Raw genomic sequence first — 23,802 nt, 5'->3', positions numbered from 1 at the left:
TATATCAGTAATCCATTTGCTTGTTGCAAAGGGAAGGAAACAAAATAGATGACATTTTAAAACCTTGACAAAAATACATGCATATAAATTTCAATTTCAAGTAATGTGCAGGAACTTTACCCCCAACCAACAATTCCCTCTGTGTGTTTCACAGGGTTCTGGGTTCCCTTCAGAATTTCCCAGAATTTGCCAAAGCATTCAGCTGCAACAAGAGCAACTACATGGTCCCTGACAACATCTGCCGTGTGTGGTGATCCACAGACTTCTGGGATGGGGACTGTGCCGAAGTGGGTCGTCCCTGTCCCCTACAGTACCTCTCCCCCCTGACTATTGGAGCACTCCTGGGGGGCTACAGGGAAGTGGAAGCTCCCCTTAGCTCTTTACTGGATGGACCAGGGCTGGTGGACTGACACTGCAGTATGCATTTCCTCTGAGAACAGCAGTGGACTGTACCCTCACGGACAGACGGAGCACTGTCTCTCCGACTCTGATACTGTAGTTCATTCAATCAGCCTGAATATTCTGCTTCTCACTGGATACAATCACTCCTTGTGTTTTTATTTTTTTCTCAATTTTCATCTTGTTTTACTCATCATTTGTGAGTCTGCCAATGTGTATATGTGAGTGTGTGTGTGTGTGTGTGTTTCAGTCGAAATACTGTACAAGTTGTTGGCAAATGAGGGGCAGACAGACAAATGTGCTTAAACTCACTGGCATATGAATACACCACACACCCACTCACACTCATACACATGTAACAGGGCTGAACCACTGTACTGTATGTGGGACTGAGCTGTATGCCTCTCATAAAACCTCAGCTGGTTTCAGCCTTCATCTACATGCTGATACACTCTACAATGTACTCGTAATGTACTCTTTGTTAATACATATTACTAGATTAGGTAAATTATTACAGAAAATCAGATTTTATTTTGTTGAATAGACCAGTAAGTATTTAACCGTGATCATGTATTACACAATACTGTTCTATATTTAATGTTAATGACTTAACTGCAGTTGACAGGCGGCTGCTGATCATTAGCAGTATGTCAAATAAACCAAAATGAAGTTTTTGCCTTTAAGATGACAACTGGTCATGAATCATTAAGCTGACAATCGACAGACACCAGACCCTTTTATACGTTCACTGAGCCTCCTGTGTGTTTCTGTGTGGATGTATGCTGCCTACATTTGTCAAGCAAATCAGTATGCCTTACATGATTTGTTGTGCTACTATGTGTGAGAGTGTGTACGTGTATGCACAAGAGAACAAAGAATAATAAAATTTAACATTAGGGAATAGTTCTACATTTTTGGGAAATGCACTTTCTTGCCGAGAGTTAGACCAGAAGTGCAACACCACTCTGTATGGAAAATATGAAGCTAAAGCCAAGAAACGTCAGCTTTGCTAAGCACAAAGACTGGAAACAGGGGAAAACAGCTATCCTGGCTCTATCCAAAGGTTAAAAAACTCTGCCTATACCAGCACCTCTGAAGCTCACTAATTAACACATTGTATCTTTGTTTAATGTGTAGAAAACCAAGGTGCTAAATTGACAGTTTTGGCTAGGCGCATTAACTTTGTCTCTACTGGTTGTAAAGTTTTTGTACAGCAAACAAATGATATATAATGTGTTAATTAGTGCGCTTTAGAGGTTCTGGTAGGTGGATTTTGTTACCTTTGGACTGAGCCAGGCTATTTCCCCATGTTTCTATTCTTAATGCTAAGCTAAGCTAATTGGCAGCTGACTGTAGCTTAATATTTAAGAGATAGATATGTGAGTGGTATTGAGTTTAGTTCAGTTTGATCGCCATATTACCATCCCTTTTTTAATGATTACTTTACACACTGAAGCAAAAGTCAAATGACACATTATAATATCATAATTATGCTTTTGAAGGAATGTTTATCTTAATTATTTTAAACTGAAAGCTGAGTCTTTACTGGAACCTAATGAACTTTTCATAGTGCATGCATTTCTCTGAATGCAGTATTTGAAGGTTGTATCAAGTCAGTGGATCCTAGTTTAGGATTCATCGTTTTGTATGGCTTTATTTTCTACATTAAAATGTAACTGAGGCTGTGATACAAGGTAATTAATTGTGAAAAAATTGCCTTTGCCTTTTATATAAAAATTAGTGCAATGAATGATGCGCCATGATCATGTAGACCACTTCTTCAGATTGTACAACACTCTCCATGTCTTACCTGTAGACATTGTTGTTTCCCTGTTTTTTGTTTTCATCATTGTTCGTGCAAGCTTCATGTCTCTCTGTCACTGTCACTCTCTCCCTCAGGCTTTCTTTCTTTCTGCCTCTCTCTCTCACACACTCCACCTGTAGAAAGACAGATATACCTCAGTTGCCTGTATTTCGATACTTTATAAAAATGACTGATAATCATCTTGAGGAGCATTTTTTTCTTTCAAAATAAATCTTTAAATAACACTCTGAGTCTGCCGGCGAGTGGCCCTACACTGTATGTGTGGGCTTTTGTGTGGTTTTTTAACATCCGAACTAGGCTTCCTCATAAATGCAAGCTCTTAAATATGATACAAAGGATTGTATCATTGCATCCCAAGGGTTGGTAAAAGTTGGTTTTGGCAAAGAGTCACAAAATGAGAAAAAAAACAACAACAAAAAAAACATTATTCAACATTGGACTCACTCCAAATCTTTTTGTCTTTTATGAACTTTTTCAGAAAAAGAAGGTTGAAATATAAAAATATTTCTACATTCACATTCACTCATACAGAGTTGTTGACTTGAGGGAAGATTTGGGAATGTGTGGATTTAGTTTAATTTGGTATTTTCCACAGAGAGAGAGAATAAAACAATAAGATAATTTAAAAAGCAGCATTAGCCCAAACTCTTTCCCCACTAATTGGACCCATAAGCATGTGGGGAATAGGGGCTAATATGTGAAATTAGTCAAAGGCACGCGATGCAAACAAATGAATGTGCAATATCTTTATGACTGCTCCCAAGCTGCTGGCTGGTGATCCAGTGAACCACCAAGCACATTTCCTGGCACCGGGATAGCTTCTACCCAACTGGAAACTGAAACTGGAGAGGCAAACAGTCAGGGATGTACAGGGACTAAGAAAAAAACACTTCAAAAGGTTCAGAGTTTAAAAAAAGAGAGAATTATAACACACAGAATGTATAGGACAGGGGTGCCAAGTAGGAGCACCAGAAATATTGCTTAACTTTGAAGCCAAGTTTAAAAAATATCTAGAGGAGTGGAGAAGTGAAGAAGTGGAGCCAACACACTTGTGCAAATACACAAGTAAAAGTTGGGAAGTTCATGACTTATATTTTATAACTCTAATGTGAATACACTACTTTTGATTGGTGGAGCTGACCAACAACATTTTTTGGGGTTTTACTCCACATTCCTCAAAATGTCACCAACATGGTGGAGTCAAATAGGTTGGCTTTAAAAATCAAAGACAGTTTGCATTTCTTAAACCCTTTCCAAAATGTTCCTTTGATACTTATTACTTATACTTTATTCCATTTACAATGAAGGTGTAAAAACAGCCTGATTGTGTGATTGTATGCAAAAGCATTTCCACCTCTTTGATAATCATTCCAGTATTGTTTTCAGCTGAACATCAGTTGCAATTGCTTATTTACTGCCTGGCTTCGCCTTTTACTCTCGCTGACTGGTAACACTATGGCAGATAACTGAGGGTTCACACCACCCACTTTCCTCGTGCTCTCACCCTCCCTGTCATTAGCAGATATGCTAGCTAACATAACAGCTAACATTACAACACCTCAGCATGTTCCAGGGAGGCTGAACAGAGTGTTTGCACTTTGAACACTATAAACTGCTGACGTTTTATCCTGAAGTAACACCAAGAAAGGGGGATGTTTGGAGCTTTCAGAAGAAGTTAAACTCAATAAGAATAAGAAATGTGACTTGATTGGAGAAAACATAAGTCAGTGAGTCAGTGGAGAAAACATAATTAACACCTCTGCATTTTAAGCCTTCAATCTTGAAGGCAGTTTTTAGAAAGCCACTCATGCTAGACCTTCTTTTGTTTTTGCACTCAATACAAAGTTCTGCTTCCCTCTGTTGCCCTCTAGTCATAAAACGACTCAGTTTTCCTTCATGTGCCCTTTGGGCGACCCTAACAGTGGATCCAATGGTATGTGTGTGTGTGTGTGAGTGGGGGGGCATGCGGCCTCTGGAATGCCTGTCAGTGTGTGTGTGTGTGTCAGTGCTTTGGGCAGTGTGTGGTGTGTCTGAAGTATATGCAAGGCGAGCACAACACAATTGTACACGTATGTGTCCACACAGACCACATTGATACCTTAAAGAACACGTGCACACAAGCACACATGTACATACACATACTGTACATGTGCAAATAATATTTTAGGATCATAAGTGAAAAGGTTTTTCAGGTAAGCAATCAGAGTGGGCACTGTGCTATTTCACACTTGATTTGAAAGGGGCTCTTATTGTGAAGTGCACTCTCACTGTGCTCTCATTGTTAAAGGCCACTGATAACCACCCATTCTGATTTTTAAGAGGGAAAATTTCTCTAAAAGTTTTAATTGCTGTGTCTTTCATACCAATATTCTTTCAGGCATTGGTATACGAGACAAAGAATCAATCTGTGCTCATAAAATGCAGTAGTCTCATCTGAAAGCCTCACAGTCATTGGTAGATTTGATTTAATACATATAGAAAGTAATTTCTTCTACAAAAACACACTGTTGTTCTTCAGTGAGTGCACAAGCAGCAGATGAATGCATCGCCCCCATAGTGTAGTTTTTTTCGACACCTGTTCACAGTTTATGTATTTGATCAAACTGACACACTGTACACCCAGTGGTGTGCCTGTGAAAAATCACTGAGATGCATATAGACATACATAATAAATGTTAATTAAAACTGCAAGCAATGATGATTGGTCCTTTGCCCCTTTGTGCATGTCAGGGCTCGACGCAGTCGAAGTGCTGTAATTGCAGTGCGACATGATGAAGCAATACATTTACTAGAAGGAAACTGACTTTGATACACATTTTCATGAATATTGAACATTGCATGTAACTATCACTTCCTGTGTTCTCTATGTGGCGCTAGAGAACACTCACTAATTATACGTCATGTTGCTGTATATAATGTGGAGACCACATGTAAATCTCTTGTCAAGTCAGATGATTGTCGTATAAGGCTGACTTCCTGTTGCCAGTAGGTGGCGCTATTACTATGACTCAATATTAACATGTAGATGTGTTCAGGCCTGGACTCTTAATAAGCAGGAGAAATTTGAGAAAGTCCATCAACTTCCTGTTTCATGGCGAAACATACAAATTTAACGGCACACCACATCAAAGGCACTCCATGAAAAGTCAAGATTTTTTATAAATTTACACCATATATGTAGTGTTGGAGCCTTCACAAAGGTTTATGTGCTCCATCTATAATTAATGTAAAACAGTGACATCCTGTGGTTATTTAACATAACATATTGTTTAACTGAGCCTGCAGTGATTTACATACTGTAACAATAAGAATGTCAGTACAAAAGTTCACCTATACCAAAATTATCAGATTATTATTTCTTATTTACAGATAATTTAACTTATTGATTATATCTCATTTTCAAGCTGCATGTTGAGTTGATATGCTCAAGGTAATGCACCTCAAGACACAGGTAGTGCTGACATTAGTATTTGTATAATCTGTAAAGTACAATAAAGTGATTCATGCACTTTTTTTTCTCCTCATGTTTTGACCAGGCTACTGCAGTGCACTTACCCTTTCATTTTGTAATTTAATCATGCAGCAGTTCAGACTCCACAACAAATAAAAAACAACTGGAATCCCAATCTTGACTGAGGACATTATACAGTCACAGACTGTCCCCATTAAAGTAACCATTGATCCTCTTTTTGCAGCAGACAGGTGAAAGATCATTTTCATTACTTTTACATCTCAGAGCAGTCAGTGACACTGAAGACCATGCAATTCTAATTTACTGCTTCAAGTTCAGGGCTGGCATGAAGGTCACAGCGCATAATTGGCTCAGCTGATATAAGACATTTTCTGTCACAATAGGAAATGCCACTTCCTCTTTGACATGCAGTACTCTGCGGGGCTTGTAGTTACAGGCTTCATTTTGCTTTCCACTTCGATGCTCTCGTTAGTCCAAATAATCCATACACACAGTAGTGGTTCCTTGCATCGTTACACACTGTTGATACACAGATACAGTTGGCTCAAATGGCAAGTAAGTCTTAAAGAGGCATAGACTGGCAGATGGTTTGGGAAAATTCAGATTTTTAAAGAGAGCTCTGCAGTCTTTCTTCTCCAGTTTTTAATCATCTGACGAACTTTGTATTTTGGTCTCCTGACTTCTGGACTGCTTGTAATGCTTACATCAGCATAACAGCTCTGTAGTTCTACAACAAAATCACATTACTCCGATTGTGGCTTTAAGTATCTGACTTTATTTCAGGGTCTTGTTGATTTCTCTTACAGCACAGCTCAATCTGGCCCAAAGTAGCCAACTTTTGAATTTCCTTGAGTCAGTGAGGAGCATCACATTCACATGCAGGGCCCTTTTTACTGTCCTAAAAACAAGGTTAAGACCAAGGAAGAGTTGGCTTTGTTCTCAACACCCCTAGGGTTTGAAACAATCTGACTTAGGCCAGGTTGTTCCAAGACTATGTTTAAAAACACCACTAGTTGTACTGCTACTATTACCACTGCTATTACCATTACCACTATTTAAATAATTGACTAAGATTTTAAAAAAGAACACTTACGTTTTACATTTTCATTTGTAACATGCAGTAATTGTGTAAATTACATTTATTATTTTTAATATGATTAATGTTGCTGATGTCTAGTGTGGCTTAAATCTTTTGTGACACCCATTAGCCTGATGTTAGGATGGCACATCAGTTGCCTGCGGATTCCAACCACAAATTTTCCATATTTTTCCCAATTTCATTCCACTGTGCAAGCAGTACAGCAATAAACACATAGTGTAAATAGTAGACACAGAGACTTAATGCACCACACCTGGAAGACATCTTATTACAGTGCACCATATGGTGTATACCTGCTTAATGATCTATTTGAGGACAGAAATGCCAAATTGTGGCTGACTGTGAGGATTGGAAGGGGTGTGTGTTTTGACAAGTGGTGGTGAGAAATAGTGTTTTGCTGTTATTGAAGTAAACAGATTTAGCATGTTAACAGCATAATTATTTTTCCAGTTACAAACATCCTAGCACTGCTGAATTGCTAAAAAAGTAGCGTGTGTGTTTAATACAAGCTTGTATGCACTGTTTATCTTTATGAACATGTGTGTGCAAGTCTGTGTGCATGGTGTCTCCGATAATGCATTGCTGTGGTAAAGAAAGTTTCCATCTAAGCCTCATTAGCCTGTCAGAGTGATGTTTGCATCTGGTCCGCATGTTCAACATGTCACTAAGTGTACAGGCTTATTTGGCCTGTGCAGGCTTATAAGTCTTACACCTCCTGCTTTCTGGAAAGTGGATGTGGCACAACCTGCAGTAACAACAATCTAATTCCCTGTTATTAAATGCAGACTTCAAAATGCTCTTTAAAGCTGACAGCACTATTATTATTACAGATTTGGAGGATCAGCTATAATGGCAAGTTATGAGCTGACATGTCGGGTAAACAGGAGTTGTTTGATTGCTTCTGGCTGAAATCCAAATAATGAAATATTTGAGGCTGTGTTTAATTTGGCTTAAATATTGAGTTCAGTAATACCAAAAGTTAAACAGTTCATCAAGTCCTCATGTTTGATAAAAACAAATTATAAGCGAAAAATCCCCCCCTAGGTCATCTATAAGCACATAACAAATAGAAGTGTTTAAGACATTGCAGCTCCCCATCAAAATTTCTTTCCATTGTTTGTCTCCACATCCTATGAGAGTGTGGGAATACTTAGAATAATAACAGACAGATTTTTGGTAGCCATGGCAACGACATTGCCAGTCCTAACACCCAATATTTTTGATGCCCAGTAGTGTGATATGAATACACAAAGGACACACACACACATAGGTGTACCCATTCCTTATTAACTACCTCTCTGTTACAAACAAATGTCTATTTTTTCCTCTTTACTTTTGAAGAGCTCTACTGAGTAAAGTGCAGCAGGCTGGATAAGCCAAAAGTGATACATACAGTAACACTTCTGACATTGTTTGTGGAGAAAGTGGGTGTTGATTAGGACATCTACTCGGCAGTATAGTTCATGGATTTCAATCCGTGATGCTCAAAATAGGAATAACTCACAGCTTAAAGAGGTATTATATTATATATTAAATTGAAGGGGAGGAAACTGAAGAAATATGTTTATTTGATTCATTTTTGACAGAACAGACAATTATTCATATAAAAGGAAAATTTCTTCCCAAATAAACATCATTACTACTGGACCACAGCAGGGGACAATCCAACGCTCACTATTATATCAGCATTTTCACATGTCTGCCAAAAAACCTGACAGTATGCATCTGATAGAAAATTAATATCAAAACAAAGAGAGGCTCTTTTCTTCCCTGTGTCCCCTGGAAGGTGAACTTCATTTCTGCGATGAATTCAATTTCTTTCTTGAACACCTCTCTTCTGTCAAAGAAAGAAAATTAAAATCCATTAGTAGAACAAAAATGCTGGTTGATAGTTGGTCTGACTGGTGAATAATAAAAAGACTGACATTGCCAAAACAAAAACATTTGGATCACCTACTATACACCTGCTATATTGTGCATAAATTTATACAGTACATATATAAAATATACTTTTTTTGATGGAATCATGTACCCAAGCAAAAATGAAGACAAAGTAGATGACTGCTGTGCAGCCAACTATCCATCCAACCAACAGCAGAACAGAGAAGAGTTTGTGGGATGAAGCAGTTGGACCCACAACTAAAGACAAAAATAGAAACAGACAAATTATTCGGGTGGTGATTTATTGAATTCAACCCTGGATCATTTTTTGGCTCACTCTTCTTGGCTGGTATCTGAGTTTCTTACCTCTCTTGGACATGGCACCTCTCTCCACTCTGATCATCTTGTTGTGATGGGTGCAGTGCCAGGCTCCATGCTGTGAAGAGTTGACGCTGGCATCCGGCAGGGTGGAGTGGAACAAATCTGGTGGACTAGGAATTAAATCCATCTTTAGCTCTTCATCAGTCGCATCTACAGTAACTTTAGCTTGTCCTCCTCACACAAACATTCACAAAAAGCAGTATTCCTGACAGAGACTTAAATTTGTCCCTCATGTTTGGAGGTGAGACCATTCCCATTACATTATTTTCTCTGTGGACCTGGTCCCATGTGCTAGGCCCTTAGCGTTGCTTTATGTCTGCCTCTGGAGGATCTGCTGCAGCTGGGGCAAGCAACTCTGTCTCTGGAGGGTACTGGGTCTTCTCCAGTTAAGTCAATACTATGGGTCAATATCACATATAAAATGAATTTTAGTGAGTGGCATCTGATTGAAATTAAGCTTTGTGAGGACATGGCTAATAAGTGTCTTATGTGAATATTAACCTGTTTTGTATCGAGCAAGGCCTTTTGTAGTAGCTAGGTACACAAGGAAACTATGAACAAGCTTTAAAGGTATGTCTCCACATTTTGGGAAATACACATTTACTTGCCGAGATTTAGATGAGAAGATCAGTACAATCCTTGGCGGGGTTCGGACTGACATTAGCACTGTGTGAAAAACATGGGGGCAGTGTGTTAACGCAGCAGGGGTGCCAATGCAGAGGGCTCTGGCAAAACAATGCAGAGTCATCCAGCAAAAAAGTTGAACTTTTACTGCAACACAACGTGACATCATGACGTCTGTGTTGGCCAATCACATGCGTATAAGCATACATTCCTGGTGGATGTCTTTGTAACGTGAACAATGTGTTTTCTACTGTTTACCTTGAGATCCAAAAGATTGAATAGTTGCTGCAGTGACAACTTTCCAGAGAAATAAAATCCTGTTTTGGCATCTGATAAGCCTTTAAACGCATTAATCTGTAGCTCCAACCGGATCGTATTTCATTGTCTCATCTGTACCTGTACAACACGCCCCCACTAACACAGCCCCTGCATTATCTTAATGCAGGGATGTTTCTGCGGGGGGTGGTAATGTTTGACTTATGGGAGCAGAGTCTCTGTTGGTTGGGTATAAAACTGCAATTTGTCATTTTTACACCTCAGTTTCTATGCAAATTAAACAAACAAGATATCATATTTTAATTAGTAAACTTCAGAGATGCTGGTAGGCTAATTGTGTTACGTTCGCACAGAGCCAAGCTATTGTCCAGTCTTTATGCTAAAATAAGATAATCAGCTGCTGGCTCCAGCTTCATATTAAACGTATATTAGAGTGGTAGTGATAATCTTTGAACGCTAGGAAGAGTGCAGACAGGAGAAGGAAGAGGAGAGGAGACCCCTTACTGGAGAACCTTTAAGTTTATGAGGAAGAGAAAGATCAGGTGGTCTGGAAAGTGGACTGCACAGCAAGAATGAGAGAAAGACAAGAAAGAAAGAGCAGAAAAGAGAGGACACTCGTGTTGTAATTGGATGAACACTTGCCTCTGACAGGGCCTGCTCCTGAAAATGACAGCTCTCTCCTTCTCTCTCTAAACCCTCTCATCTTTAATAGGCCTCTCTAATCTATTCCTCCTGCTAATTGTACATCTACACAAGCACCCTCACATGCCCATATATAGCCCACCATCAGTATAGTCAGATTTGAGAGACATGGGGTCAAAGTGATTGCATGATTACATAGAATTACCTTCCTATCACTGAAGAGTGTGTTTATTGAGCCCCATCAACCGTCGGCAATGTACCCAGGTGTTTTCTAAGGTCTTACATAATAAGTGCAATGATAAAAGAAAAAAACTTGTGCTTTTACCATTAGCTACAGTACCTCAGACTAAGATAAGCAAAATTACAGTTGCATCATGTGTTTTGAAGCTACTTTCCCTGGCGATCAGAATGAACACACCTGGGTTTTGTCCCATTAATGCATTAACTCCAATTTATCTACACTGTACTCTCTACCTTCAATAACAAGGTAATTTTCTCCCCCTGCTTATCCAGAATTTCCCTTCCATGTGGCAGTGATTTCTTTATATCAGATACTTCTTCTTCCTGTTCCTTCCTTCGATGTGGCAAGAAATGACCCACCACCACCGGTGCTCAAAGTAAGTATCCATCCCTGTGACTGAGTTGAGTTTGTATTTTGAGCAAAAATGAGTATAATACTTCATTTGCAAAACATGTTGAATGGAATGTCACAAATTATCTCCACAGGATTTAATGTTTTTCTGTCTGTCTTCTGCCTCACTCATCATCTTTATCTTGCTGCATTTACATATTACATCTCATATGTTAACTAATCAATGCTGTTTATACTTTATAATTTGGATTTCCCTTGCTGAGTTTGTATCTTCCACATGATGCATATCTGTGCTCCGCTCCTCTGCTGGCTCACTGGGATGATCCATGGGGTTTATGGAGGGGAGCCGTGCCAGTTGATGGTAAAGTCTGTTCCAGGTAGTGTTTATCAGGCAGGAGATGTAGTCATTGGAGGACTGTTCCCTGTTCATGTAAAGGCACCACAGCCTGAGTTGGAGTTTCGGATGGAGAAGGTTAATGATTCCTGTGAAATGTAAGATTATGAGGAATAACTTTTTTGAAGTTTACTTGATTTAAGGTGAAGATTTAATATAATCTGTCATCATACTGTATGTCTTGATTTCTCATGTCTATCTCTAATGCTGCAGTTTTCCTTTTCTCTCATCTGCTGCAGTTTTAACCAGCGAGCTTATCGCTGGCTTCAGGCCATGATCTTTGCAGTGGAGGAAATTAACAATAACCCGGACCTCCTGCCTAACTTCACCCTTGGCTATCTAGCAGCTGACACTTGCTTGGCAGAGAGCACCACTCTGTTAGCAGCCATGGCTATGATAACTGGACAGGAAGTTCATTTGACAAATTCAGAATGTGGATCTGTACCAACGGTGCCAGTTATTGTTGGTGACCCAAGCACTTCAGCCTCCATTGTTGTAGCAAACACCCTCGGGGTGTTTGATGTACCCATGGTGAGGATAATTGCTGTGTTGCAAACATAATGATGGCTCATGTGCTTTTAGTCAGTTTAGTTGCAAAGTGTTTCTAATACTGGATCATTGTACCATATTTTTCACTGCTCTTCTTGCTTTGTCATAACTGGGCTGCAGTGTGACATTGCTGCTTCACAGAAACTGACCGGTTCAAAACTTTTAAATGGCTGATGTTTGATTTCTGTATTCACAAGTTCTCTAATGCACAGTAGCTGCTCACTGCTTCTAAATGGTTAGGATGGGTTAAATGCAGAGGATAAAGTTTCTTTCTGAGACTACTATAGTGTAACTTACTTTATGTGTTTAATTCTGTACTTAACCCTAACGGTTGCTAATTTTCTTTTAACCCTCTTTCTGTCTTCTTGTCTATCTCTCATTATTCCTCTTATTTTTGACAGGTAAGCTACTTGGCCTCCTGTGTGTGTTTGAGTGATAACAAGAGGTTTCCGCTGTTCTTCCGCACAATGCCCAGTGATGCTGCAGAGGCGAAGGCCATGGCTAAGCTACTGCGTCTGATGGGGTGGACTTGGGTGGGGCTGGTGTCTGCGGATGATGATTTTGGTCGATTTGGGATGCAGATGTTGATGGATGCACTTAGGGGAACTGAAGTGTGTGTCGCCTACCATGAAGTCATTCCAAAGGTACTGTAATGCTTAATTTTGAGAATTATTCCCTCTCTTCTTTCTCATCCCATCCAACACACCATTTTCTCTCTTTCTTGCTATTTCTTGATTATTAAAATGTCTCTTTTTCATTCCAAGAACTATCCAAAGATGAAAATGCAAAAGATTGTTAAACACATCCAGAAATCCACCGCCAGAGCTGTGGTGACATTTCTTATAGATCAAGATGCAAAGGTAATTTCATTCCTAAAGCCTTAACTTTAATTTTTTCACATTATGTACATATATAATGGAGACTATATTCACCCATCCAGGTGCATGATACCCTCCTATTCTTCTGTTTGTCAGGCTTTATTTGAGGAATTGGTCCATCAGAATGTAACAGATAAGCAGTGGATTGCTAATGATGCTTGGGTTACCTACGGTGCTGTCTCTGTCCCTCGTTACATCCCTTCATTGGCTGGGACAATAGGATTTGCTCTGCGGAAGGCTGATATCCCAGGCCTGGGAGCCTTTCTGGCTCACAATAATACCAGGCTGAGTTCACCCAACTCTGATCCTTTCATTAAAGAACTCTGGGAAGAATTGTTTGGATGCTCTCCAAGTGCTGACCTGGGAGGGACAATGTGTTCAGGCTCAGAGGTTATAGGTGAACTAATCTTTGGAAAAACGACACAAAATCTTTTCTACCATTTGAAATATCTTTCATTTCAGTTTTCTTTTTTTTGTTTCACTGGCTGACAGCAATATTTGTCTCTTTTGATTGAATATTTATGTATTTATTTGCTCATCTGTTCTCCATGATGACTTCTAGGAATTGGTGAGAGTTTGTACACAGATGTGTCCCAGCTAAGAATTACATATAATGTCTACAAGGCTGTGTATGCTATTGCTCATGCCATAAACGATATGCTGGTCTGTGAACCTGGAAAAGGTCCCTTCCTGGAAGGCCAGTGTCCAGATATCCAGAGGATTCAGCCTTTACAAGTAAATTAAATTCAACTATTTTTAGATGCCACAAATGTTATCATTTTCAGAAGTGACATGAAAAAAAACCTTTTCTCTATCTCAGATAGCCCACTACCTGAGAGGGGTGAACTTCACCACACCTTTAAACGAATGGATGAACTTTGACAAGAATGGCGACCCGCCTGCCTCTTACGATATCATCAACTGGCATATGACAGCAGAGGGGACAATAGAGTTTGTCACTGTTGGCCATTTTGTGTCCTCTCAAGGGTCAAATGGCCAGTTTCACATTGACATGGACAGAGTGGCATGGGGAGCAGGCAGCAGACATGAGGTGTGTGTGTTTTTGCTGCTTTTTTATATCAGTTTCTATCCCTTTGTGAAAGTGTCTGCTTCTCAATTCTCAGTAATGATGGAATATTAGAATAATAACATTATATTGTACAGGTGCCTGTGTCTGTGTGTAGCAGTCCTTGTCCTCCTGGTACAAGAATAGCTGTGAAGAAAGGGAAGCCTGTTTGCTGCTTTGACTGCCTGCCTTGTGCCGAGGGAGAAATTAGCAACCAAACAGGTACTCTGGAGAGTTAATTTTACTTGTTTGAGCAAATGTGTATTAGTCACTGGAAAACAGCTCTTCTTCTACTGCTTGTTAGCAATTAACTATCCATTTTGGAACCAGGCTTATTTAATAACTCTATGAAATCAGTCTTTTTTTTTTTTACTTTTCTTGACATTCAGTAAGAAACAGAAAATTATTATTATACTTTAAATCACCTTAAATGATTAAGGTGGAGTGTGTATCCAACAAGTAATGTTATGGGTAAAACTAGAACAGACATGTTGCTGATCAGTCTGTGTTAACAGTTAGTACAGTTTACATTTAGAAAAGAGACATAAAAACATCAAGCATATGCAACCCAGTGGTAAACAGAAAAAAAGGAGATTAAAAGATTATAAAAAAATAATTGGTCAATAATTAAATGTTTTTAAAACTTAGTTTAAGGCTTATGTAAAAAGCCCCAAGCTAAATTGTAGATTGTAAGAAATTTAAGGAACTTGTGAGAGAAGTGTGTATAGAATTTTAGTGTTTGGGTTAGCTTTTTATTTACCACCTTAAGAACAGTTTTTATCACTAATGCATAGCATTATTTTTTCCCAGTACACATACAGCTCTATTTCTTTTTTTTTTCTATTTCTTTGGATCTGCTGTTTTGGTGGAAATGCTAAAAAAAAAAAAAAAAAAAAAAAAAAATCTAAAAATTCCTATATATTTCCTTTTAAATTACTTTTGTCTATGTCTGACACAAGATTTCACAGATACAGTTTTTCACTTCAAATGTATAGATACCTGCTCTGTTTCTTTTTAGTGTAAATGCCTAAATGACCTTTTAAAAGGTCAGACCGTGCTTGTGGCAGGTTTTGTCCAGTTCTTTCTATATTTTATGAGCACTGAGTCATACAGTTGAAACCTCTGAGAAAAAGCTGTAAAAGAAAGCTGTGACTTTAGGGTTTTAACTCTACTGCATACTATTTAATATTGGTAAAACGATATAATAAGACTTTTAGATTTATCTGTGAAATCTCTCTGAAAATTTCTGTCTTAGGATCACTGGAGTGTATTCAGTGTCCTGAACGGTTCTGGTCCAACTCAAACCGGACAGTTTGCATTCCCCAGCAGGTGGATTTCCTCTCTTACAATGACATGATGGGGATTGTTCTCTCCATTGTCTCCATTGTTGGAGCAACACTGACAGCCGCCACATTTGCAACCTTCCTTTACTACCGACACACACCTTTGGTAAGTAGCACCATCCCAGATGATGCCAAATCACATTTCAGAGAGTATTACATTGAAGTTTCATCATACATTGTGAAAAAATATGTAATGTAATTAACTCCTCTTCTGTTTAAAGGTGAGAGCCAACAACTCAGAGGTGATCTTTATGCTACTGCTGTCACTCAAGTTGTGCTTCCTATGTGCCCTGGCTTTCATTGGACAGCCAGCCACTTGGTCCTGTATGTTAAGACACACGCTATTTGGAATCAGCTTTGTACTGTGTATCTCCTGCCTGCTGAGCCGCACCGTGGTGGTCCTGGTGGCCTTCCGTTCCACACTGCCAGGGGACAACCTGATACGTTATGTCGGCCCTGCTCAGCAGAGGTTAGGCATCTCCATCTGCACCCTGGTACAGGTGATTCTGTGTTTAACACATCATTCTAATGTTATTCTGTGGCTCAGGAGGTAGAGCAGGACATTCACTAATCAGAAGATTGGCAGTTCGATCACCAGCTCCTCCTGTCTGCATGTCGAAATGTCCTTGGGCAAGATACTGAACCCCAAATTGCTCTTGAAGGCTGTGCCACTGGTGTGTGAATGGGCATTAGAACTCCTGATGAGCAGGTTGGCAACTTGGAAGGCAGCCTCTGCTATCAGTGCATGAATGTGTGTGTAAATGGGTGAATGTTGGCATGTAGTGTAAAGCACTTTGACGGGTCGGTAGACTAGAAAAGGCGCTATATAAATGCAGCCCATTTTCCATTCTGTAGGGATTTATGCATGCTGTGTTATCCTGACTTTCCCCCTTTCATATAAAGACAGGGTCAGTTATAAAATAGAGATTCAGTGTCTTACTCAAGGTCCTGCAGGTTCGGAACTGATTAAGTTTAATCTGTTCATGATTTGGATTTCCTTTGCCATTTTCTGACCCAATCTTATTTTCCCAGGTGCTGATCTGTGTGCTGTGGCTGACCCTTGCTCCTCCTAAGCCCGCAGAAAGAGAGATCATGGACAACTGGGGACCCAAGATCATTCTTGAATGCGCTAATGGCTCTATTGTAGGCTTCTCACTTGTTCTGGGCTACATTGGCCTGCTGGCCTCTGTCTGCCTCTTCCTGGCCTTCCTAGCAAGGAAGCTCCCCGACAACTTTAATGAAGCCAAACTGATCACCTTCAGCATGCTGATCTTCTGTAATGTCTGGGTGGCATTTGTACCTGCCTACATTAGTTCTCCTGGGAAGTACACTGTCGCAGTGGAGATTTTTGCCATCCTGGCCTCAAGTTATGGCCTTCTGTTCTGCATCTTCGCTCCAAAGTGCTTCATTATTCTCCTAAGGCCTGAGAAAAACACAAAAAAACACATGATGGCCAGATAGTAGCAAAGACCTTATGGGATGAAAGACTTCAAATGAAAATGAAAAATGAGTTTTGTTCATTGTTTTGGGCGATTTGTATTGACTTGAGAACTGTGTGGTATGTACCATGAAGCATGTAACGAAGAATGAATTAATAAATGAATACGCAAACAAACACACAGTCACACACCAACTAAATAATAAACTAGATAAATATTGTTGAAATTAATATCAGTATAGTCTCTATATTTAAATATTGTCACACTTGTTCTGAGCTTTACATACATAATCTAAGCAATGAGACATTGCTGTTGAATGAACTGTAGCAAAATATTTGCATAAGTATGTCTGCATAAATTGAAATAAACATTTAATCATATTATCAGCTCATGAGTTATTGTGTCGTCACCCTGACAGCACATCCTAAACATTCACTCACCAAACAGTGAAATTGTGCGTGTTTGTGTTGCACATTGTGCGAATTGTTCGCTCTCACACATATTATTTATTCAGTGTGAGAAACTCTCTTTTGATTGCATTCTGTCATCACATTTCTTATCTGTCCTCCCATTAACACCCAAATATGAATCTGGCACCTAATTAGATTAGCAGAGTGACTCATGCCATATCAAAAAAAAGCCATCATCACTACCGCTTCTTCAATTTCGGGGGATTTTTTTGAGAACTTCTAATCATTCTCTGCCCTATATAATGTAGGCAACCACGTGGACCCCAGTGATTGGTGCTATTATGGCTGAGACCATTACTTTCATGCTGCAGTTTCTATGGTGCCCATCTTCACCGTGACGCTGACTCTCACTACATAATAGGTGAAATAAAGTTGGAGAAAAAGCTACCTGAAAAGAGCTGTTTTTCAAGGGGGAAAATGATAGAAAGCCAGGCTTACAGTGAAAGAGAGAATTAAGGTCAGGTCATGATATAAATCTGAGCAAGATGTGTCATTCATTCAACTCTGTACCTTCATATAATGATTACGTAAAGTCACAGATATACTGTGTACACCTACCTTCCTCTTTGAAAACCCATTATGTCATGCTACATCAGGTCCTCTAATACTGTCACCGGTATCCCAAAAGGTAGAGGAAACATTTTACTTAATGTTGGTGAATATCCAGTTGTGAGTACTTTTCCTTTTTTCTAATCAGTTCTTCCTGTATTTTCCATGTTGTCATAATTTTGAGACCTTCCCCCTTACATACTGTATTTCTCAAATATTTGTGACAGATGCATCAGCAGTCCAGAGGGTATATCTGGTGTCTATTTTCCTCTGCATTTTCCTTATGTTGCCTTGAAAACTCACAAAAATAGTGCTTGTCAGTCTGAAACTAACAAATATTGGTAGCTGGTAATGAATTAATTAGTTGCTTTTTGTACTTGTAATTTATTTCCTTGATTGGTGCAAGTTGCAAACACTTCAAAATAAGGTGGGAGGAAAAAATAGTTTAGTTGTCAAGTAGAAGTCACAAGTGCATTGTCAACAGCACTGACTGAAAGGCACTTAACTGTATAACAGACTATTAAGTTGAAGCAACACCTTTGTCACTGTCAAAACATTACAGACTTCACTAAATTGATATTTGTTGCAGGGCTGCTGTAAGGCATTTCTGTTATTTTATTGACCCCTATGTTTCTAGCCCAATCCCTGCTAACATTTCCATCCATCACCAAGATATTACACCACAACTTCATATTCATATCACAGTATTGTAATACTTTCCTAACCTCTCTCTTTGTGTCCCCTGTCTTTTGTCATTAAAGGACAACATCTGGTCAGCATTTGTGGCCTCATAAAATTATAAAAAACTCACTGATGACAAGATTAGATAATGCAGAAAGTAGATGTCATGTCCTTATTACATCTTTCAGTTCCCCTCCTCAGTTTACCTCTGCACTATCAGCAATGTCATCACGTATCAACATATCCATTGTCTGTATGTCTAAGAGAGGTTTTCTCTGAATAGTGGGCTCATTCTCCACACTCACTCACTCAATACATTTTTCACAGTCATGACAAATGTCCTTCTTTTTGCATGTGTGCTTGAGATTTTGATGGCCCATTCATTTTATTGAAGAAATTACAGAGCAATGTTTTCTCATTCAAACCAAAATTAATTATTTAATCCTCGAATGGAGATCATCTATTCTGGTTTTCTTAATTAAATCAAGCAAATAGTTCTATGATGAGAAGGATTACTCTTTGAAATGAAACAGACACAGACTGTGCACTATGAAGAGAAATCAATCCTACTGTTTTATAGTCATTGAAATTTGTAATGCAAGACAGAGGACAGAGAAGAGATAAAAATGCAAAGTGGAAGTAGAGAGAAAGTTGGAAATAAATTGAGTAATACAGTGCCAATAAAATACTGCTGTCCATCTGCTCCACCCACCACCTTTTCCTCCTGTCTGTCTCTGATGAACCTTTGAGACCCAACGTCTCTTTGTCTTCCAATTTATTCCTCTGCCTTGGGAGGAACAACAGATCAATCAGTGCTGCTTAATCAATGTTAGCTCGAGAGCAGCTGTGGAAAGCTGGGAAAATGTCTGACATTTTAGTTTGTTATTGTACGGAACAGCCAGGCGTGATGTTTATATGTAAAGGCCTCTGGAGTATGAGGATTTAATTAACCAATGACAGCTGGGATTTCCACAGAGCATACCTCAGAGACCCCGGGCCTCATCATTCTATCTCAGGTCAAATCAGCATGGACGCTGCTGCCAAATCCCTTTCAAATCTAGCACTGAGCTGTCCTTCACATTTCCAATGACGAGTGTCAAAGGAGTGTCATGTTGCTTGAAAAAAAGAAAAAAAACTATTTGGTTTGGTTGTTCATGTTCTTTGTAAATTTTTGGCTGTATAACCATTATTTGGCTTGAATTGGGGGTTGAAGGGGATCACACCCTAGATGATGATGTGCTGTTTTTGGCACTGTTTCTGTTTCTGTTTCTGTTTCTTTGTATGTTTAGTTGTACACCATTAACCAAATGAATTACATAAGTTGAAGTAGATCTATAACTACAACAAAGATAAGATGTTACAGTAGTGTAAGAGTGGAAAAAGGTATCCAGTGTATGATATGATGTTATGTACAATAGTATGGTTGTGTTTATTTTAATGGGACATGATGAATGACAGGCAACATTAACAGCACACTGCTACCACCTGGTGGTAAAATGTACAGTAAGTCTTCATAATCATGGTCAAAAGGCTTAAAACCCTTCTACTTTCTCCTACTGTTTACAATATGTTAACACAATTACAAATTTTATATGAAGTGAGTTCAACATATATATGTATATATATATATTCATTTGATAAAAGGAAAAATAAACATTTGGAAGAAGTGCATATAATGTGCATGGATTAAAGATGATTTCCTAAAATTTGTCAGTCGCAACTTTGGACATCAAATGTTTCTTTGTGTTTTTTTCAGGTCTTAGTAGGATTATGTAGCACTTTGGGGCAAATATGCAGCCCAGCAGTCCATAACTGGAGGCCAGTATAGCAAACACCTCAGTGGCTGTGGAGTACTTTCCTGGAGAGCTGATGTAGGCGGGGATAAAAGCTACCCACACTGCACAGAAAATGAGCATGCTGAAGGCAATGAGCCTGGCCTCATTGAAATTATCTGGGAGTTTCCTTGCCAGGAAGGCCAAGAGAAGACAGAGGCAGGCCAGCAGGCCAATGTAGCCCAAAACCAAAGCAAATGCTATGTGGGAACCTTCATCACACAAGAGAATGACAATGGCGCTCTCGCGTGGCATCAGCTGGCGTGGAGTGGGAGGAGCAACAACCAGCCACACTATGCAGATGATTACCTGTATAAGGGGAGATATATTTTATTATAAAAGTTGAATGTTCATCTAATTGCTCAAAGTACACAAAGAGTCAGTAGTCCTCACCTGGACCAGTGTGCAAAAAGTAATGATTGCTTTTTGCTGTGCAAGCCCAAACCATCTCATGACTTTACTGCCTGGAAGTGTAGCCTTGAAGGCCATTAACACCACTATAGTTTTCTCCAAAATACAAGAGATACAGAGCACAAAAGTGATCCCAAATGCTGTGTGGCGCAGCATGCAGGACCACTCAGAGGGCTGGCCTATGAAGGTCAGAGAACAAAGGAAACACAAAGTCAAGGAGAAGAGCAGCAGGAAGCTCAGGTCAGAGTTGTTGGCTCTTACGATAGGGGTGGTTCTGTGATAGGAGAATATGAAGACCACAACACAGGTGCAGAAAGAGCCGATGAGGGATATAGCCATCAGGGTGATACCCATGGTGTCGCTAAATGAGAGGAACTCAACCTGTTTTGGGACACAGGCTGTCCTCTCAGCATTGGACCAGAACTCCGGTAAGCAGCGCGCACAGTCTATGGCATCTACAGAAAAAACAGGGAGGCTTTAGCTGCTACACTGAAACTGTAGGTCAGATTTAAAAATATATTGTAGTAGAAAAAAAGTAGCCTTCCATCACCAGTCTGATTGCTAATCTCCCCAGCTGTACAGACCACACAATCATGGCAGCAGATAGGGAAGTTAGGTCTGATTGCCTTCCGGGTGCCTGGAGGACAAATGCTGCTGCATACTGACAAGGGGATCTAAGCAACAAAGAAATCACACACTACACTGGTCAAAACACAGTCACATGATGAAAATATTAATGCACTAAATGCTATTCACATTATAATTTTTTTGAGATCCCTACATTTGTCTTGTTGCCGTTCCAAACAATATTCTGTTCCTGGATTTGGAGCTTTTGCTTTCCACCTGTGGTCGTCTCATCAAACTTGCCAATAGTGACAAACTCAATTTCGCCATTCGGTCTCAGCTGCCAGTTAACCAGGTCATACATTGCTGCAGGGTCGCCATTCTCGTCAAACTGGATTTCATCACCAAATGAGTTCAAATATTTCACCCGTTTTATATAATGAAGCAGCTAAGGAAAGAGAGCATAGGTAAACTAAGATTACCAAAATTCCTAAAATCACGACAACGTCAGTCAATCTAGACTGAATTATTGGAGGAAATGTGGAACAATACCTGCCATGGCTGTATGTTGTCTGCATCTGGACAGGCCTGCAGAGGAAATGGCCCTTTCCCTTTCTCACAGCTTCGCATAGCCTTGAGTGCATTGACAATGGCATACACAGCCTTATAAACATTGTAGGAAATCCTTAGCTGTGACACATCTGAATAGATATTTGCCACGCTCCCCATCTCTTCTGCCCCAGAGCATGGAGGTTTGCCCCCAACATTGTGTCTCTGATGTTGATCCTGCACACCCAGACTGCATTGAAACACCTCCTCCCAGAAAGATATCAGGAAGGGATCGTCAAGGGCATCTGGGCTTGAGGGGTGCAGGCGAAGCAGAAAGTGTTGCAGTCCAGGGATGTGTGCTCGCCGAATGGCAAATCCCATAGAACCCTGGAGGATGCGGTGGTACTTTTTGGGGGTCGAGAGGACGGAGGCTGTGCTCCAAGCCTCACTGGCCAGCCACTGTATCCCAGTGAGCCCATCCCTAAAATTAAGAGACATGCAGGTGGGATTTTTGCAGTGACAGTGACATCAGAATTTCGAGCTCAGTAAACCAGTAAAAATCTAAAAACCCAAAGCTGATACTGAGTTTTGATCTAATTGTAAATATTACAGTGGTGTGATAGATTACAGTACAAACAAAAGTGTCATGCCTGAGTGCTTCATCAAACAATGCGGCTGCGTCTTGTTCCACAGCAAACACCAGAATCACCCGAGCCCCTGAGGAGCGGATCTTGGAAACAATAGATGAAATTGCAGTCTGTGCTCGGTTCTTAGGGATGATTTCACGGAGTGCAACACAAGCACCCAAATTTCTAACCTGAGAAAGCAATACGGAATATACATGACAATTCATTTTATGTTCACAGCATGTTCAATAAATGAAAAACTGAAGAAAAAGAAAAAATGCAAGTTATGACCAAATTATATGTAAGTGTGTCACCAACCTCATCAGCAAAGATGTTTGCCCCACCACGGCCATACGCATCATCCCCTGCAATCACACCCACCCAAGTCCATCCAAAATGCTTGACAAGCTGTACAAGTGCATCTACCTAGAAATAGACAAGGAAAAGAGAGACAAATGGAGAGAGACAGTTATATTGTTTCAGAAATGGAAATTTAGACATGTTTTTTTGTGTTTAGAGATGGCATTTCATTATAGGCAATCTGATTGAGTCTCCAGTGCCTCTAACCTGGAAGAAGTCACTGGGCATGGTCCTCAAGAATGCAGGGAAGTCCTTTTTGTCACTGAGACAGGCACAGCTAGAGAAATAACTAACCTAGAAGGATGAAAACACATTACTCTATTTTTTTAAATATTGCTTTTCTTTTGCATTCTTGGCAGCATAGAGAGACACAGGAAACAAAGGGAGAGAGAGGTTATGACAGGCAATAACTTGAACTGGGGCTTTAACCATTAGTCTACCGGGACTGCCCATGTTAATCTGATTTTTAAATCACGTTTAGTAATCAGACACTGAGCTTCATGAAGCAACAGTCACAAATAATACAAACAAAACACATTTAAAACACAATAAAAAATTGATGTACTGAAATATGCAGTTGTTTAGTGGCTGTGAAGGTTTCACCTGTGGCACATGGAAAACTCCCAAGAAACGAGCCACTACCAGAGACTGAGTAGAGCCTCCATCCCCTATTACTGCTGGCACAGTGCCACGGCAGCTGCCTTTGCCCTGCATCTCCCCTTCAGCTACTGAACTGTTCTCACTTCCCATTAACTCCATAGCAGCTTTCAGAGCCTGATGGGGAGTACTGCATGAATCATAGATCTTATAGCCCAGGGTGATGTTGGGAAGTAGTTTACCATCTCTGTTAACCTCCTCAATGGCAAAAATCATGGTCTGCATCCAGCGGAATGTCCGAAA

The 23,802-nt window shown here is 39.8% G+C and overlaps 3 protein-coding genes across 4 annotated transcripts in view; 2 read left to right on the top strand and 1 right to left on the bottom strand.

Annotated features, from left to right (window-relative positions):
- The window catches only part of LOC122984245 (neprilysin-like), a 32,847-nt gene extending 30,399 nt beyond the window's left edge, over nt 1-2,448 (top strand). For both annotated transcript variants that reach the window (XM_044354580.1, XM_044354581.1), the window contains exon 23: nt 155-2,448. In XM_044354580.1, coding sequence (XP_044210515.1) covers nt 155-254 — 100 coding nt within the window. In that variant the 3' untranslated portion in view covers nt 255-2,448. The remainder of the gene's footprint in view (nt 1-154) is intronic.
- Nucleotides 2,449-11,546: 9,098 nt separating this feature from the next.
- On the top strand, nt 11,547-17,142 carry LOC122983934 (extracellular calcium-sensing receptor-like). Its single transcript, XM_044354138.1, has 11 exons — nt 11,547-11,683; nt 11,825-12,116; nt 12,536-12,778; nt 12,899-12,994; nt 13,109-13,409; nt 13,575-13,747; nt 13,833-14,063; nt 14,177-14,300; nt 15,334-15,527; nt 15,643-15,921; nt 16,454-17,142. Exons 1-11 carry the CDS (start codon nt 11,550-11,552, stop codon nt 16,880-16,882), a joined length of 2,496 nt encoding a protein of 831 aa, XP_044210073.1. The 5' UTR covers nt 11,547-11,549; the 3' UTR covers nt 16,883-17,142.
- Nucleotides 17,143-20,232: 3,090 nt separating this feature from the next.
- On the bottom strand, nt 20,233-23,799 carry LOC122983949 (extracellular calcium-sensing receptor-like). Its single transcript, XM_044354154.1, has 9 exons — nt 23,506-23,799; nt 23,110-23,196; nt 22,861-22,968; nt 22,567-22,733; nt 21,920-22,397; nt 21,585-21,815; nt 21,354-21,477; nt 20,786-21,258; nt 20,233-20,701 (listed from the first exon to the last, which is right to left on the bottom strand). Exons 1-9 carry the CDS (start codon nt 23,782-23,784, stop codon nt 20,261-20,263), a joined length of 2,388 nt encoding a protein of 795 aa, XP_044210089.1. The 5' UTR covers nt 23,785-23,799; the 3' UTR covers nt 20,233-20,260.
- Nucleotides 23,800-23,802: the final 3 nt, after the last annotated feature.

Source organism: Thunnus albacares, chromosome 6 (assembly GCF_914725855.1).
Source record: "Thunnus albacares chromosome 6, fThuAlb1.1, whole genome shotgun sequence".
NCBI lineage: Eukaryota > Metazoa > Chordata > Actinopteri > Scombriformes > Scombridae > Thunnus > Thunnus albacares.
Note: the sequence above shows the minus strand (reverse complement) of the source record. Positions and strands in the feature narration are given on the sequence as shown.